We start from the raw sequence: 16,802 nt of genomic DNA, 5'->3' as shown, positions 1-16,802 counted from the left end.
AACTTTCGAGAGGAAAACTTCTTCAAATTTTGCGAATTCTTTGTTTGTGGAAGGTTCTTTGCTATAAATATCTATAGATCTAAAATAGCAGCTGCCTCAAAATTTTGATAGAATATAGTTGAAAGATTGGCATTAGTAAATATGTAAAAATTGACAAAATTTGCCGAGGATTGCCTGAGCAGCGAACATTTCAAATTCGATGTTCTGTGCTTATTCTTGCAAGGTTTTCTTATGTTTTATAAACAAAACTGTCATCACACAATGAACAAATTAAAAATATAGCATGATTTTATTCAAATTCTCTTCGACTCAAGTATTCCCATGAGCGAAAGCAAAATTAATGGCTTTTTCCCAAAGCAACAAAGCATCAGTTTCCTATCAACAATACAATACAATAGAAGGAGCGGTATCTCCATCTATATTTTTATTACCTCCATGATAAGGGTAAAGCACGTCAGGTGTAGAATTGGGTTACACCCTGATTAACAGCTTTTATATCAAGTGCACAGTGCAAAAAGACTTCATTGGGTCAGGGACAAACGGAGAAGATTTTGGTTATTGTCTAAGTGAATCGTGCCCCGAAGTAAAGTGTAGAAAATTATTGGGTTGTACCGTATACGAGCTTGAAAATAAACAGTAAACGTATTACCTCTGATGTAGAAGACAGGTAATAATTTGGGACATCCTGACAAAACTGTGAATAAATCGAGTGGCAACAAATTTGACACGAAAATAAATAGGATAAGACAAAATATGATTGATACTTTGATACACAAACATCTTGTCTTCTTTATTTCCGAAAAATAAAAGATATAAATACGATATCTAAAATTCTTAAAATTCTCATAAAGGTATATATTCTCTCCCATCCAGCGCTGATTCAACTAAATCTATAAGTTCATTCATTTTGCGATCTTTCATCGCTATATTCGTGTCTTCATCTTTACGTGGAGCTATGAAACTACGTAAAAAGATTTTTATACCCTCTCGAAGTGATGCTAATTTTGTGTTCGATGCAATCTTCATGAATGCTGATCTGAAAATTCATGGAAATGAAAAATAGCGATAAAAATGTTTGGTCAGACTCTGATATGAGAAATACTTTCTGAAGTGAAATCTCCATAACTCGAAGGCGCAGTAGCATTTATAACAAATTCGAGTTAACAAGAGTTTAATAACTGATGCCACAAAATTCGTTCGGAGTTAGTAAGGTAACATTCGAGTTATAGAGGTTCTTGTTTTGGATACTCTACTATAACTTCATAAAATCGGAGTAATTATTTACCACTAATCATTATCACCACATATGATTATCGGATTTAAGCCAAATGGAACTATAAGTAATAGAATTTTCCTAGTGCAAAAATTATATGTAAACCTTGTGGTTGAATATAGCCCGGGGCCAAATTAAGGCTCTTTTGATAGACCGGATGGCGCGATCAAGTTTACTTCACTGGACTCGGCGTCATCAAAAATTATCAGAAAGCAAGGTTCAGACGGGGTAGTAGCAGTAGTTATCTGGCATCCAGATGGTGAAATTTTCATCCGACACGCTAAAGCTCTGAAGGTCGGGAAAATTTTAAACATCTGGAAGGTTTACATAACGGAATTTTGCGAGACCGCGTCAAGAATTTTGCAGCGGGAGATCTGGTAACCCAGCCCTCATTTTCGGGGATTGGCGGGTCCAACCGAAATATTTCTAGGTTTACGGGCAAGGACTGTTGAACCCGACTGAGGATGCGGCACATCAAAGGCCGACTATCATTCCTCTCCGATGGGAAATTGGCCCGCTCCCTTTAGAGCTTTAGCGTGGGCAGCCGCCAATCCGCCATCGGAATATCAGATAATAGCAGTAGTAGACTCTATGTTTAATGTAGACAACTAATACTATGTTATTTTCTCAAAACAAGAGATCTTACTTTATAGAGCTTTCTGGATATTGAAGAAGTAAAATTTTGAAGAAATTCGTGAAAAATCGAATCGACTGTTTGTCCAGCATTCCGAAGCTGACAACTTTGAGAACGCCCAACGTTAATGAATTCGAAGCGACCAAGTGCGACATCAGGTGAGCCATATTGTTACATGTGTGTTTCGATAATGTGGATAGCGTCTTAAAACGATCCCAAAGTGAATATTGCAGGGTGATCTAAAAATAAACGTGATAATAAAAAGGGAGTACAGAAGCCGGTTGTAGTGTACCCCAAGGGAGCTAATGTGAATTTGCGAATGTAGAAAAAAGAAACATGGATGCTAAATTTTGGATCCACTCATGGATAGTCCTTCGATTTGTTATTATGTCTCGCTTCAAAACTTTAAGAACAAGAATATTTTTTGATCATTTGTTATATTGACTAGTTGACTAATTGAATGACAGAATCCTGTTCATAAATTACGTCACGAACATCACTTGCCTCGTTCTGAAATTGTTGTAATGGTGATTAACTCCCAGCAGCTTTTATTAAAACTACTTTCTATTCATTAAAAAAATCATTTTTTTCTCAAGGGACATAATAACCATGGTAAATGTTTGAATACGAGGCAAGTGATGTTCGTGACGTTATTTATGAAAATGCCAATTTCAGCCAAATCACCAAGGTATCCAAGAGCTTTTTTTACCGACAGAAAGACAATTCGACAACGGAAAGTAAGAGAATAAAGTTATAATTTGGCGTAGAAAAGTTAACTTACTAAGCTTACAAACTAAAGTGGATTTTGGTTCAGTTTCAGCTGCTCTTATTTTTTTAAATTTACCTTCTTTGCTTGAGAGGGGCTTAAAATTATTTTTCGATTAAAGTCTATTCCAAATAAATCAACAGTCCGCACATTTTGATATATTGCTCTTGAAGAAAAGAGGATATAATTAAAAGTAATACCTCTTAAGGTGGATAATTTTTTAATGACTTTTTTCAAAAATTTCGAAAATGAAGATTAAAAAAATGAATTTTTTTCTACTTGAGACCAAAAATTTATTTCACATTTGAAACTTTGAACTTCGCTGATGTCAAATAATGTCCTCAGATTCTTTATTTATCCTTTTTGGATCAAAAGTTACAGCACTTCAAAGTGGGCTAACAATGGCTAAAATAGCCAAAAATGCGAAAAATAGAAACATTTTGGAAGGCTGTAACGTTTAAAGATAACGTTCTGAAAGCTCTGAAAACAAACTTTCGTGAGATGGAAAATCGCAAAATTTACGACCTCTACTTTCACGAATTCGACGAAAAATCTTTTTCGAGTGCATGAACTTTCGCAAATCAAGACATGAAAATTAAAATTATCACAAAATTCTTTTTGAATTGGTTCGAAACATTGTCCTTTGACTTATGTGGCTTTAATAACAAGCTAAAAAGCGCATAGATCTTATATTTCATTTTAAGTTACAGATTGTCTATTTTGTCAAAAAAATTCGCAAGCATTAATGTTCGCGAATGACCCTTTCCAGAATTTTCAAAAGCATTTACTTTCCCAAAAATCGCGAAAGTAGCTGCTCGCGAGAGTTTGTACACCTTAAGGGCTCTGACCATAGTCAGAAAATTGATTTTAGTATCTTAACATAAAAGTTATGTTTTAGATTCTTTAACACTTTTAACAAAGAATTGCCTTTATAAATTGCTTTTTAATCAAACCCCTTAAGAGTAATTAAGAACTTAATTGCAAAAATGACGTTATGAACTTTAAAAAGACGTTAATAATATGCTGCATCACTTTCTTTTATAAAAAGTGCTAAGTTTTAATGGGTAATTAACCTTTTTGTTTCGAACTTTTTTCAAACTTTCCGCAAAGAATTGAACTATTTTAAATTTTGCGGAAAATTTTTCTAAAAAGATGTGTCAAAAGTTATGACTGTTTTTTTAAGCAAAATCCAGATGAAAAATTGATGAAAAACCACTATTTTTAAGATTTCGAGACAAAGAAGCATTGTTCGGTAAAAGATACACCATCTACTGCGAAAATATTTTCAAAATGTTTTTTCTTCGCCGAAACTAAGCTCTTCAAAGTTGAAATACTCTTCCTCGCAAAAGTCTTCATTTTCTTCTTCATCAAATTTTTTCAATGCAATTTTTGAATTTTCAGATTCAGGAATAGTTTGTCTAACAGAAAATGTATAACATGCCATAGTTTTGTTGGTTACATCAGTCAGAAAACACATTTTAAACACAGCAATTATGAAAAATCCACTAGCCCTTAAGTATTTGAAATCAGCTAGCATTTTTTCATCTTCATTTCCGAAAATCACCCGCTTAAGATTATCTTTTCTCCTTCAAGAGCAATGTGTCAAAATGTGTGGACTGCCAATTTATTTGGAACAAACTTTAGTAATTTCTGAGATTTGAGCCCGAGGTCTCGTATTTATCAGGTAAGGTAAGGTTAAAGCCAAATCTCAACTCTGAATGTGTACTCAATAAAAATCATGTAGTGGTCTTACCTTATTGCTATGCGAATGTCCACAAAACTGATCGGCCAGATGAGCGTAGAATGGATTGTAAGTTTTCTCCTGTAACCAGAAAAAATCAATGAATTTCGATTATAACAAGTCCCGGGGGGGGGGGCACTCATATGATCTGACCTACGTCATGTGCCGCGCTTGAGGCTGTGATGGTGTGTTTCTGTGAGATTGCACTGCAAGGGTCGAATTTTATAACAAATTCAAAATAATTGTTAAAAAGAAAGGTTTTTACTTCTCGGTTGTTTGAAAAAGTTTCTATTGTCTGATAATTACAGCTGACAAGAATAATTTTCTCATTTTTTCTTTGAAACAGAAAATTTCCCAAGCTTCTTCTTTCACGCGGATTTAAAGCCGAGTAATATAGTGCACTATAAGGGTTGGGTAAATCAAGAGAAAATGCACTGAAAGGGTACCCTTTCAGCCATATCGAACTGCACTGTAAGGATACGATTTTCAAAAGCAGATTTTGAAAATAAAAAATAAAATAAAAAAGCAAACCTGTAGACAACAGTCGAGGACAACGTGGATGATTTCCCTCGCTTGTTTTTCTTTTAAACTTAACTTCTGTAACTTCTCAAACGCATCTAAGTAGTCCTGAGGAGAGAAGGAAAATAGGACAAAAAATTGAAGAGTGTCAAAATAAATGGTGCCACAAATCTTAGAGAAATTGACTGGCCTCTTCACGAAAAATTTATGGATGATTTGTAGTCTAATTTGTTCGAATTACAGAGAGGTTCGAAGTATAGGAAGGAAATTACGAGGGTTTCCCCTAGACAGGAACTGAAAATTAGTTCCAATCAACGAAAGGTTCGAATAAAAAAAGCTCGAATCACTGAAAAAGTCTTTTTAATGAATATCCAGCTGAGATAATTTACGCGAAGAATACAGCTAAACATAAAGCAAAATTTTTGACGGTGACAAGTAACAAAGTCAAAAAACCTTTCATTAATACAGGTACAGTAAACTATCTCAAATCTCAAACTTACTGGGGGTGAAAGCCTTATTCAAAGTGGAAGCTCGAAGCAGACGGAAACAAGAGGAGTATAAACGAATCGGGGATACTTTCTTGCTATGCATTAAAGAGGGTCTATTATTCTCTTGAGTACAAACCTCACTGGTCATAAGAATACAAAAGATGTTCTTTCTCAACTCCGTGTTCATCCGTTGTTTCCTCGCTTTCTCCAACAATTTCGCGCTTGCATCTGGTACTTGAATTCCGCCTTCGTTCGCCGACTTTTCTTCGGGCGTTTTATTGGGCCCACGCCCTGCCCAAGCAGAACCTACCACCCACCATTTACCTATAGAGTAGAGGAACGGAGTGTTTTTAATCCAGTCAGATCTTATGAGTTAGATAAAAATGAAGTAAATATTAGAGATATTTAAGCTGATGGAAGTGTGCTTAAGATGCGTTCAAGAACTATTCTAGACAACTAACTTAAAACCAACATTAGCGAGTTCATGTATTTGCACTTTTAAGGACGGCGGGTGGAGTGAATGAAGCGATTTGGAATAACCCGAAGTTCTAACCCGTAAAATCAAGGACGGTATAAATGCTTGTTTACCATCGTCCTCAGTTGGTCATGATCTAGAAAAATCAGAAACTAACCGTCTCCGTCACAGAAAAATACACACACATAAATTCGCCTTTTAAAGTTCAAGAGATCTGGGTTAAATTTCCTCGAATTTAGAAGATGTTAAAAGATACCTTTATCACGAGCGTTTAATAAATCTTCTAAAGAAACTTTCAGTTGACTTCCACTGTTCATCGTTTCTGCGGAGTAAAATAGAAATTATCAATCAATCAATCAATCAATCAATCAATCAATCAAACAAAAAATTTAGGATGTAGTAAATTCTTTTCACTTGAAGATGTAATCCAAAAAGTGAAAAAAATGAAAAAAGTTTCCTAAACTTCTGCGTTCAAATATGCGTATTGGAGGTGGCTGATTTGGAGGATTCATAGCTACCGTGTTGAAAAAGCATGGAATTACAGAAGATAAATAATCATAATTGTGTTGTATCACATCGAGCACAGTGATCATACCTCTACCACGTGTGACAGCTTTATATATTTTTCGTCCATCTTCGATGAGGGTCGGGTCATACTGGGGCACTTTCCGCATATTATTATTCTTTAAAGCGTTGATCGTTTCCAACATAAACTTCACGCGTGATCTGAGAAATAAGAAAATAGTATTTTATAACCCCTGTAAAACAAGAAGGTTTATAAGATAGAGAGTTCCTACATCAAATTATACAGTGAAATAAATAGAATCAAGAAAATTCGAAAAAAAAATCGAGCAAGATATCAAGGAATGAAGAACTCACTTACAATTCCTACGTTCAGCAATTGTAAGTTAGTTCTTCATTCCTTGATACATGAAATCATATAATAACAAGTGACTGTAATTTGGGAAATCGTGGAATGAGCCAAGGTAAAATTCGATTTTACTGTTTCAGAATTTACATGCTTAACAGCAAAAGACTCAATATACTGAGAGCAATTTGACCTCTTCTATGTTGATTCTAATTGATGAAGGCAGCCATTATAAGAAAAATAAGAACCTAACCGAAGCTCATAAAGCCAAAATGGAATGCTTTTTGAAAAAAAAGGTAGACTCGACCAGTTTGTTATCGTGTTATAAGTTACAATCACTTACTGGTCTTCAGCTTCAGAAGCCATAGATTTTGCTTGGATGGCCAAAATGATTTCTTTCAACGCAAATGGATCGTCTTTACGCATGTCTGGACCACAAGCTGTTCGAACGAAAAGAAATACGATATTTTTGCATTATAGCTCGAAATGGATGCTTTAAGATCTATTTACTAACCCCTTAAGTGTCACCACTCCGGAACTTCAAATGTTCAAATATTTTATGATTCCAAATGCGCGTATACCCATGTGATGTCAGCGGCACTCAATGGGTTAAGCATAAGTGCTTGACAAGGCTGAAAAATGCTTATAAGGATGCTTTTATCCCAAGCAAAATTTTAGGAAAATTCCGAAAACCGTTTTCGTAGGCTCAAGTAATGCTTAGTATTTGCTTAAATTTTTGCCATATCTGATATGCTTATAAGTGCAATGCTTAGAAAAGAAAAAACATGCAACAGCTCAGGGAATAGGATCTTCACTTGCTTTTACCCCCAGTATATAAATTTCTGGAAAAAACCCGTCCGTAATTTTGTTACAAGCTTGCTAAGTTTCCGAGTGAAAAAGAAAGTGAAACGGATGAACAAGGTTTGATTTCAAACGGTAACCGTCCCAAAAATTACCAAGGTTTAAGAAGAAATCAAGTTTTGATTAAAGAAATCCCAAAACAATCTCGATTCCGCAGGGATAAAAACCTACTTTTAAGTTCCAAATAAACGGGGGGGGGGGGGTTCGAATAAACGGGGGGGGGTTGGAAAGTTTTCTTGATTTTAATAAACGGGGGGACCTAATTGCCGGGGGGGTTGGAAATTGTACTTCTGAAACCTAAAAATAAGGTAAAATAGGCTAAAATCAGGCTATTTAGAGCAAAATAAGGGGCCTTCTCTTTGACAGCTGAAAATATTCTTAGAGATTAATAAACGGGGGGGTCCTAATAAGGTCCGGGGGGGTTGGAAATTTTTTAAAAAATAAACAAGCGGGGGAGGGGCGTTTATTTGGAACCTTAGAGTACTCGAATTCACAAAAAGTCTGTTTCTGGGATTTCACAGTTCAGTAAACCTACTTTTAAGGATCATTAGGATGAGTTCAATATCTTGTTCATTGAAGCGAGACATCAACCTTCGGACAATATCATAAATCAACAGCGATTCCACGACCTGAAAACAAATAAGAAAAATTTTACTTATGTTTTGTTCTTGTTTAAAATATAGAAAGTAGGCAAGCTTCTCAAAGCAGAATTTGAAAAAGAATTTCTGAAGGTTTGTGCTTGGATGGCGGTTTAGGAAAGAAATTTGTTCTTTCTTTTGCTTAAAAATACGGGATAAGCAAACGGTAGGGAATGTGTTAAATGATGATGATGACCCTTATAAACTAAAATGTATCCTAGTGCAAGGAAGAGTCTGATACTCCCCTTCTCGGTAACTCCCCCAATTAAAAAAATCATAGAAGTGGGTTATCAATGCGAATGGAATATGAGAGGCAGCTTCCTGAGATTGAAGCTCCTTTTTTAACTTTTTAACAAAAACCTTTCGACGCTTACGTCACAAAAATATGGACATTGGGTCTGAGCTTACTAGGACTAAAGCATGACGAGTTATTTACTGCCAAACTTAAAATTAAACTTTAAACTTTTTAACAATACACTATAAAGTGTGACAGCTTTCAGGGTCACCACTATCAAATAATATTTGGTTCATTTGGTTCAAAAGATCCACGCGGAATTTCTAAAAACATCGGTTTGCGAAAATAAATCCGATTATGAAACGAGATTTAAAGTATTTAAGCTTGATAATCTTGAACCAGAATGAATCCCTTTCTTGTGTCTCAATGATCTAAGATAAGGATAACAGGCATAAAAAACAGTCATACCTTCAAATTATAAAGCGTCAAGATGAGATACAAAACATTGGCACATTTCTTATCCAAATTGTATTCCATTTCGTCCACTTTGTGAAGTGTGTTAAACTTCTCCACCAGCATTTGTAAGAAATATGAACCTGAACGAGGAAGAAAAAATAAGAACGTGAAATCAACTTTAAACATCCCTAAACAAATTGAAGGCAATATGTATGGCAAAATGTTCCTACACAATAAGGGGGCAAGCAGTTAAAACACAACATGTGTATTAACTGCTTTTTGAAATTTTTCAAAAGGACCACCACCCCTTGACACTTAAAACTCTGCATTAACTGTTTTTGACCCATTAAATATATACACCACCCCCAAAGTGAGTCTGCAGCGGCCGACAAAACGTCCCATGCAGGTCCACCGTGTATTTTCCCGTTAATTTGATGCAATACAAGGAGTTTTAACTGATTTGAGACTACTTATGTCACAGATTTATGTCATTAGAAAATTTAAATTAAGTTTTTGTAAGACTTGCCAGACAGTTAAAATTTTTAGATTTTGAGTAAGCAGAAAAAGGTTTTCCAGTTGCATTGTTGCTTAGTTTTAGTTTTATAGGAAGTACCAAATAATAATTTTAAAGAGCTCTTCATGCAATCAGATGCAAACAGAATTGACCTCAAACATGTCAAATTTTTTCTTTCTGCCATCTTGCTTTTTTTTTTTTCTCCCGATCGAGATTAGCTTACATCACTTTCGAACGTTTTTAATTTAATCAAGCGTCTGAATTAAATCGAACGTTTGATTGAAAGGAATCGGATGTTTACAAAATGTGATGCTGAGATAAGACATAAAAACTTGGGTTTGATCTGGCTTGATGCAGCTTGGTGTTGAGCTCTAGAGAAAGAGCTATCAAATTTTAGCTTTACAGTTAGTTGCAATTAATACACTTTTTGAGTTTTAAAATTGTCTTAACACCACCCCCTTTGACAGTTAATATACTGGTGCAAATTTCAGAAAAGGACCCACCACGGTACTAAGTGTCATAGGTGTCATGTATTAACTACTTGCCCACCCCCTGACACAATCAGAAATGGCAGAAAATCAAGCCGTATGACAAATTTTTTGACTTCTTTAAGGAATATCAACTGACTTAAAATACTAGACACCGTACCGTAAAGAAAATAAGCGAGGCAATTGATCTGAATATAAATACATATACAAAATAACATAGGCTTTTCCACGGGGATTTATCAGCAAAGCAGACACAGATTATGCTACGATATGATAATAAAGAAGCTAAATGCTGAATGGACCTACCTGAAGATTGATGTAATAAGACAATTGAAAAATGCAGAATAATACAAGAACAACTCGAGAAATTCAAGAAATCCGGCGATTCTCGGCTGTTCTGGCAATTTTTAGAAAGTTCCTGTACCAAAATCAGTTTCATTGAAAATTTAACCATGCTTAATCGTGGACATTCTTATAAATAATGTATATGTTTGAAAAAACAAAAACAAAAAACGAAAAAATCCAATGAAAATCTGCAAAAACGGCAGTTTCCGGCATTTTCGGCCGGAAAAAAAAATTTCTCAAAAAATAGAACTCGTTCATGTTTTGAGCATTGCGAATACGCATCTTTCTGCAAAAAATCAGAAAAAACTAAGGATGAAAATTCGAAAAAATGTCAAAAAACCGGTTTTTCCGGCATATTTCCGGCATTTTCGGCCGGAAAAAAATCCGTCACATTTTAGGTATTGTCATTTTGCATCAGTGTGCAAAATTTCATAAAAAAATATAAAGTGCAGCTCGAGAAATTCAAGAAATACTGTCTTTCCGGCGATTTTTAAATAGTTACGGCTTCAAAAATCAATTTAACTGAAAATTGAAACATGCTTGAGGGTGTGCATTGCTATTAATAATGTTTTTGAATGAAAAAACAACCAATCATAAGGAAAAAGTCCAATGAAAATCCAGAAAAACGGCATATTATCTGCATTTTCGGCCGGAAAAATTGTTTTCTCAAAAATCGGAAAAGACTAATGATACTTTTTCCAGAACATACCAAAAAAACGGTTTTTCCGGCATATTTCCGGCATTATCAGCCGGAAAATTTTTTTTTTCGAAAATCGGGCTCCGTCACATTTTGGGCATTGCCATTTTGCATCATTGTGCCAAAAATCAGAAAAAACTAATGAGCCAATCCTGAGAAAAGCTGGTAACAGACGGACGGACGGACATCGGTTAATTTATAGGACCTCCGAGGTAGGTCCAAAAATGAAACTTTTCTGTTACTGAGAAATCTTGTGACAGGAAAACAAAATAGAACCACATAGTTTACCAATTTCGCATTGGGAAGTTTTATGAAGAGATGCGACGATAACCATGAGTTGGATCATCAGGCGGTGGGGCGTCAACGCCTCCGCCACACACGAGTCACATATAGCTTGAAACATTAATTCATTCATCGCTAAAATATAAAAAGAATGATTGTCCTATATTTTTCGATTCACTCATTATTGACTGTGAGACGATTTATGACCCTGCACGCAAAATGTAAGGCATTGGACTGTGGTGGCGGTTCATTTAAGGAGTAAATATATTCTTCAAGAAAGGGTATTTAAAAAGACAGGAGAGATTAACAGGGAGGGGCAAACTGGGTAATTAGTTATTACAATTTGCAAATAAATCGTTTGGTATAACACTCACTATATCGACTATTCTTTTCATACAGTAGAGCGATTTCACTGGTGATACCTGGCAAGGTTGACTCGCTCACTCTGAAATGGATAAAGAAGTTATTAAATATAGACGGAGTAAATTAACAAGAAATCGGATCAACTTTACTTAAGGCTGTGAAATGCTGTGTTTTTGCCTTCGTTAATATGGATGTATCTTATTATCTTGAATATGGACAGGAAATTTATCATTCTACTATAGCAGCTGATTTTGAGCAAATCTTCGTTTACTAGATTGGAAATTAATAAATTCAAATGTCATTTGACAAAATTCGAATAGAAAATAATTTCACCTGTTCAAAAGACCTTTCAATTGTTTCTTTAGACGTTCGATTTTGACTTTTTCTTCGTCCTCTCCTTTCGATTGTAATTTCCTTAACGCTGGTGGAATGTATTTTCCTCCACTGACTGCAGTTGTGACAGGTTTTTCGACTGCCTTTTTTTCTTTAGTGCTTTGTTTTGCTAAAAGATAATTTTGTCGGCGATGGTTATTATACTGTGAGGTTAGTAAACTAATCAGTGCTAAATAATGCAAAGAAAGACTGGGACTGAGACAACAAGATGTTAATGAACTGAAAGATGAATAGACATCAATAGAGTGGGGCTCAAGCCCTCGAGCTCAGACCTCTGAATATGGCGAGAGATAGGGCGAGAAAAAAATAATCGAAGACTGGGAAAGGGGAGCTCGCGAAGGAAGAGGGCTTGGAAAAGAGAACTTCTCTAGTAGAAAAACCCTGGTTGAATGAGTGAAGTGGTCTCAGAGGTCCCCTCGATAGCTAGAGGATGACCCCAAATTGTTTAACTTCCTTTTATTCGCCACAATACTATTCTTCAAAGACCAGGACTTAAAATAGAGAATTCGGATCTTTAGCAGCGAATGTTACCTTGCATAAAAAAAAATTCTAAAGTGACGTTGAACTCCAACAAAATTTAATGGAGCCCCTTTTCTCCTATTTACTTAGGTATCTACACCTAGCTTTAAAAGTCTGGCAACAGATGATTAGGTGAAACTTGTAAAACAGCAATATTTCCCCTAGAAAGAAGGGTTGAATTATTAAAAAAATGCATTAAGAACTTACAAGAATTGTCTTCACCATCGCTCTCTCCGTCTTGTTCCTTTTCAAAATTTTCTCCTTCCTCCGAATCTTCTCCTTGTTCAAATTCTTCTTCGCTGAATTCACCGCCACTCATATTTTCATCGTCTTCATTCTCATCATCATCGTCATGTAATCCTTAGAAGAGGGACAATTTTTATTATTTATCATATTTATCAGAGTTAAAAATCGTCTTTAGTCTGCTGGTCACTTTCGACACTGAAAAAAGATTTGAGAGAAAAATATACCACTTGGGAAGAAGCACTGTAAAAGTTTATAATTAACAAGCTACATGCTGAATGGACCTACCTAAAGATTGATGTAATAAGATAATTGAAAAATGACAACAATAAGTATGAAAATGCAGAATAATACGAGAACAACTCGAGAAATTCATGGAATCCAGCGATTCTCGGCTGTTCTGGCGATTTTTAGAAAGTTCCTGTACCAAAATCAGTTTCATTGAAAATTGAACCATGCTTAATCGTGGACATTCTTATAAATGATGTTTTTGTTTGAAAAAAACGAAGACATGAAACGAAAAAATCCAATGAAAATCTGCAAAAACGGAAATTTCCGGCTTTTTTGGCCGGAAAAAACATTTTCTCAAAAATCGAACTCGGTCATGTTTTGAGCATTGCAAATATGAATCATTCTGCAAAAAATCAGAGAAAAATAAGGATGAAAATTTCGAGAAAATGTCAAAAAACCCGGTTTTCCCGGCATTTTCCCGGCATTTTCGGCCGGAAAAAATGTTTTTTTCGAAAATCGGGCTCCGTCACTTTTTAGGTATTGTCATTTTGCATCAGTGTGCAAAATTTCATAAAAAAATATAAAGTACAGCTCCGGGTTGTTCCTAGCCTAGTTAACTAAGCCCGTATTCACAAGGCTATGGACACACGGCTTATGGCAATATAGCGTTTTTCGGCGCTTTAAAGATTTTTTATATTTACGGATTTTAAGTTTGCCTTGGAATACTGGCTCAGGGAAAGGGCGCGTTCATAATATGGGCGCAGGATTCGGTGAGCTTCTGATTGGTCAGAGTGGGTCACGTGGTAAAAAATCGGGAGTTTTCGTGAGCGATAGAAGTTTATAATTATTTTATCAGAAAACGAGTAGAAGAGGATGGGACTCATTGAATGCAAGATCTTTCTTCGATTATATTATGATGTGAGACTATTACCATGAGAGAGCTGAGAGAAATATTTGGAATACTGTATCAGAAAAAGTTTTCAAGACCTGATCCCGACCTGATAGTGGTTCTCTTGTTTTTGGGAAGAATTGAACTGATGAAGAAAAAAGAATGCTATTCGTCGTAAAGACAGCAAAAGTTGCTTGTTTCCAGAATGGCAAATAATAAAGTAAAGATTTGTGATTGAACATTGTCTATCGTATGTGGCAATATATAAGAGAGAGTACTTGTACAGATCCTATGCTGTAGTTCTGTATTCTGATTGGATTGCATGACATGATATTGTATTATACTGTAATGGATATAGATGATAGACCGTTCTTGGTTTTTGACTGGTTGTGGCAAATTCTTGTTGTTTTATGAATTTGAGACTTTATGCTCGATTTTACTAACCTGATAGCAGCTGTGGAGTTTTCTACGCGACACGCTTATGCTCTAAAGATCGCTGAAAACTAACATCTGAGGAAAATGGCCCTATCTCTACAAAAAATTTGAGTCAACTTTTTGTCTCGTGCCGAAAACTTAAAAATTAAAATGGCGCTCCATGAAAAGTGCGTTTTATAGATAGGAATTAAAATTCTGTCCCACAATGCTTTGCGAGTGGAAAGGTTTCAAAATGGAGGCGGAAGGTGAAAATGGATGTTTGTTATTGTTTTAAAACTCAAGTTTTTGGTCTTTATAAACTTCATAAAAGTATTCAGTAATGGTTTGTATTCATTTTCTATAGCTTCAGTTTTCTTCTACTAATAACATAAAGATGTTTGTTTATGATTTTTCTCTCTTTTTAAGTGATATTTGTGTATGATGTTATTATACTTTGTTTTCTCTTGTGTGATCAATTTAAAGCAAAAAAGATTCTTTTTTGAGCATATTCATCCATTAAAGAACCTGTTGTGAAATACAATAATGTTTTGCTTGCTTCTTTTCCAAAAAAGTTCTGAATTTGCTTTGAGAGAACTTGACATATCTCCCGACCCAAAAGTTGTCGGCCATGACACCCTTTCCTGCCGATATTACACTCGGACCCGTTCCTCTTAAATAAATTTCTACGCGGTCCGCGTACAGACGCGCAACCATATTCTTCAGATTGTATATTTTTGCCCACGTCTTTAGAGCTTCAGCGTACTGGGCCAGAAAATACACAATCTGTTATCAGGTTAGATTTTACAGACAATGACATCTTTCGTTTTCGAAGAACATAAAATTGTCGGTGCTTATTTTCAGTGACAGCTATACGAATTCAAGACTCAAGAAAATGTTTTTTTTTGGGGGGGATTGATTACATTGTTTTGTATACGGTATTTTAGCCTGCTAGTCTAAAGTAATTTTTATTTATTTTGTTGAAGGTTAATTTTATGATGAGCTTTGTAAAAATCGTAAAATCTACAAAATACTTTTATGTCAAATCACAAAATTATCACTCAAGAAACGATTTTGTCTCTTGTTGTCTTTTCCACAAAACACGAGCATAACTTTTTGAAAAAAATGAACAAATTTTTCCTTCACTCTCCATCGGTACACTTTACAATAGAATTTCATTTTATATTTTAAAAAAGGAGCGCATAAACTGTAAGACGGAGAGTTTGTTTATCTAATCTTACAATAAGAGCCAATCAGAAGATAGAAAAAAGACAAAATAAAAAAATTCTAAATAATGTTTTGATATTATGTTCTGTGTGTATATTTTTGATATGAAACGGAATTAATTCAACGACGAATAATTATGCAAATTATGTGAGTTTACGTTATCCCTCGCCGCGAAATTTGAATTGTCGTTGTTGTCAGTTGATAAGCTACCGAGTTTACTGTCCCTAAGCTAGTTATTCAGTCACAACTTAACCATCAGATTTATCCAAGTGACTGAATCAAACTAGCTTAGATTTCTAGGCTAGGTTGTTCCGGCGTTTTTTGAATAGTTCCGGCTTCAAAAATCAATTTTCTTGAAAATTGAAACATGCTTGATGGTGGGCATTGCTATTAATAATATTTTTGAATGAAAAAACAACCAATTATAAGGAAAAAGTCCAATGAAAATCCAGAAAAACGGCAATTTCCGGCATATTTCCGGCATTTTCGGGCGAAAAAAAAAATTTCTCAAAAATCGGACTCGGCCATGTTTTGGGCATTGTTAATACGCATCTTTGAGCAAAAAATCAGAAAAGACTAATGATAAAATCTCGAGAAAGTGCCAAAAAACCAGTTTATCCAGGATATTTCCGGCATTTTCGGCCGGAAAAAAACTTTTCCGAAAATCGGGCTCGTCACATATTGGGCATTTCCATTTTGCATCATTGTGCAAAAAATCAGAAAAAACTAATGAGCCAATCCCGAGAAATGCTGGCAACAGACGAACGGACGAACGGACGAACGGACGAACGGACGAACGGACGAACGGACGAACGAACGAACGAACGGACATGGGTTAATTTAAAGGACCTCCACCGGGGTACCCGGAGGTAGGTCCAAAAAGGAATATCCCCTTGACAGTCAAGAACACCTTCAAATTAGCCTATCATAGGCTATTTAGACTATTTTATATAGGCTATTTAGCCGAAAATCGATAAAAACCTCGATTTCTGACGAAATATAAATAGTCGCGTCTATTTTTCACCATTACTTCATTGCCCAAAGCCAAAAGAATCTTTTTCACAAACTGATATAACATTCAATTTTGGAAACAGAAATATGAATAAATTTACTATCCATCAGCTAACTAACCGATTATAGGCTAATTTTCTGATAATGAAGTGCCGTGTGCACTTTGTGTTTACATTTTCAATTCTGCTAAATCGACAAAAAAGCCCGATTTTCTTACCCTGCGCATGCGCACGCA

The 16,802-nt window shown here is 35.3% G+C and overlaps 1 protein-coding gene across 1 annotated transcript; it reads right to left on the bottom strand.

The window, feature by feature from the left end:
• Window positions 1–757: 757 nt before the first annotated feature.
• Window positions 758–12,827, bottom strand: LOC136799407 (nucleolar MIF4G domain-containing protein 1-like; the record flags this gene model as incomplete). Its single annotated transcript, XM_067056121.1, is given in 14 exon segments — window positions 758–1,036; window positions 1,920–2,146; window positions 4,427–4,495; window positions 4,946–5,041; window positions 5,558–5,745; window positions 6,153–6,218; window positions 6,492–6,622; window positions 7,108–7,204; window positions 8,161–8,254; window positions 8,967–9,094; window positions 11,287–11,415; window positions 11,655–11,725; window positions 11,977–12,145; window positions 12,763–12,827. Coding segments are annotated over 14 exon segments (1,723 nt in total), but the record flags the coding sequence as incomplete, so codon positions are not given.
• Window positions 12,828–16,802: the final 3,975 nt, after the last annotated feature.

The sequence above is a fragment of the Clytia hemisphaerica genome, unplaced genomic scaffold (genome assembly GCF_902728285.1).
Source record: "Clytia hemisphaerica strain Z4C2 unplaced genomic scaffold, Clytia hemisphaerica genome assembly, whole genome shotgun sequence".
Lineage (NCBI taxonomy): Eukaryota > Metazoa > Cnidaria > Hydrozoa > Leptothecata > Clytiidae > Clytia > Clytia hemisphaerica.
The sequence above is the reverse complement of the archived record's forward strand: the minus strand, read 5'-3'. Positions and strand labels throughout refer to the sequence as shown.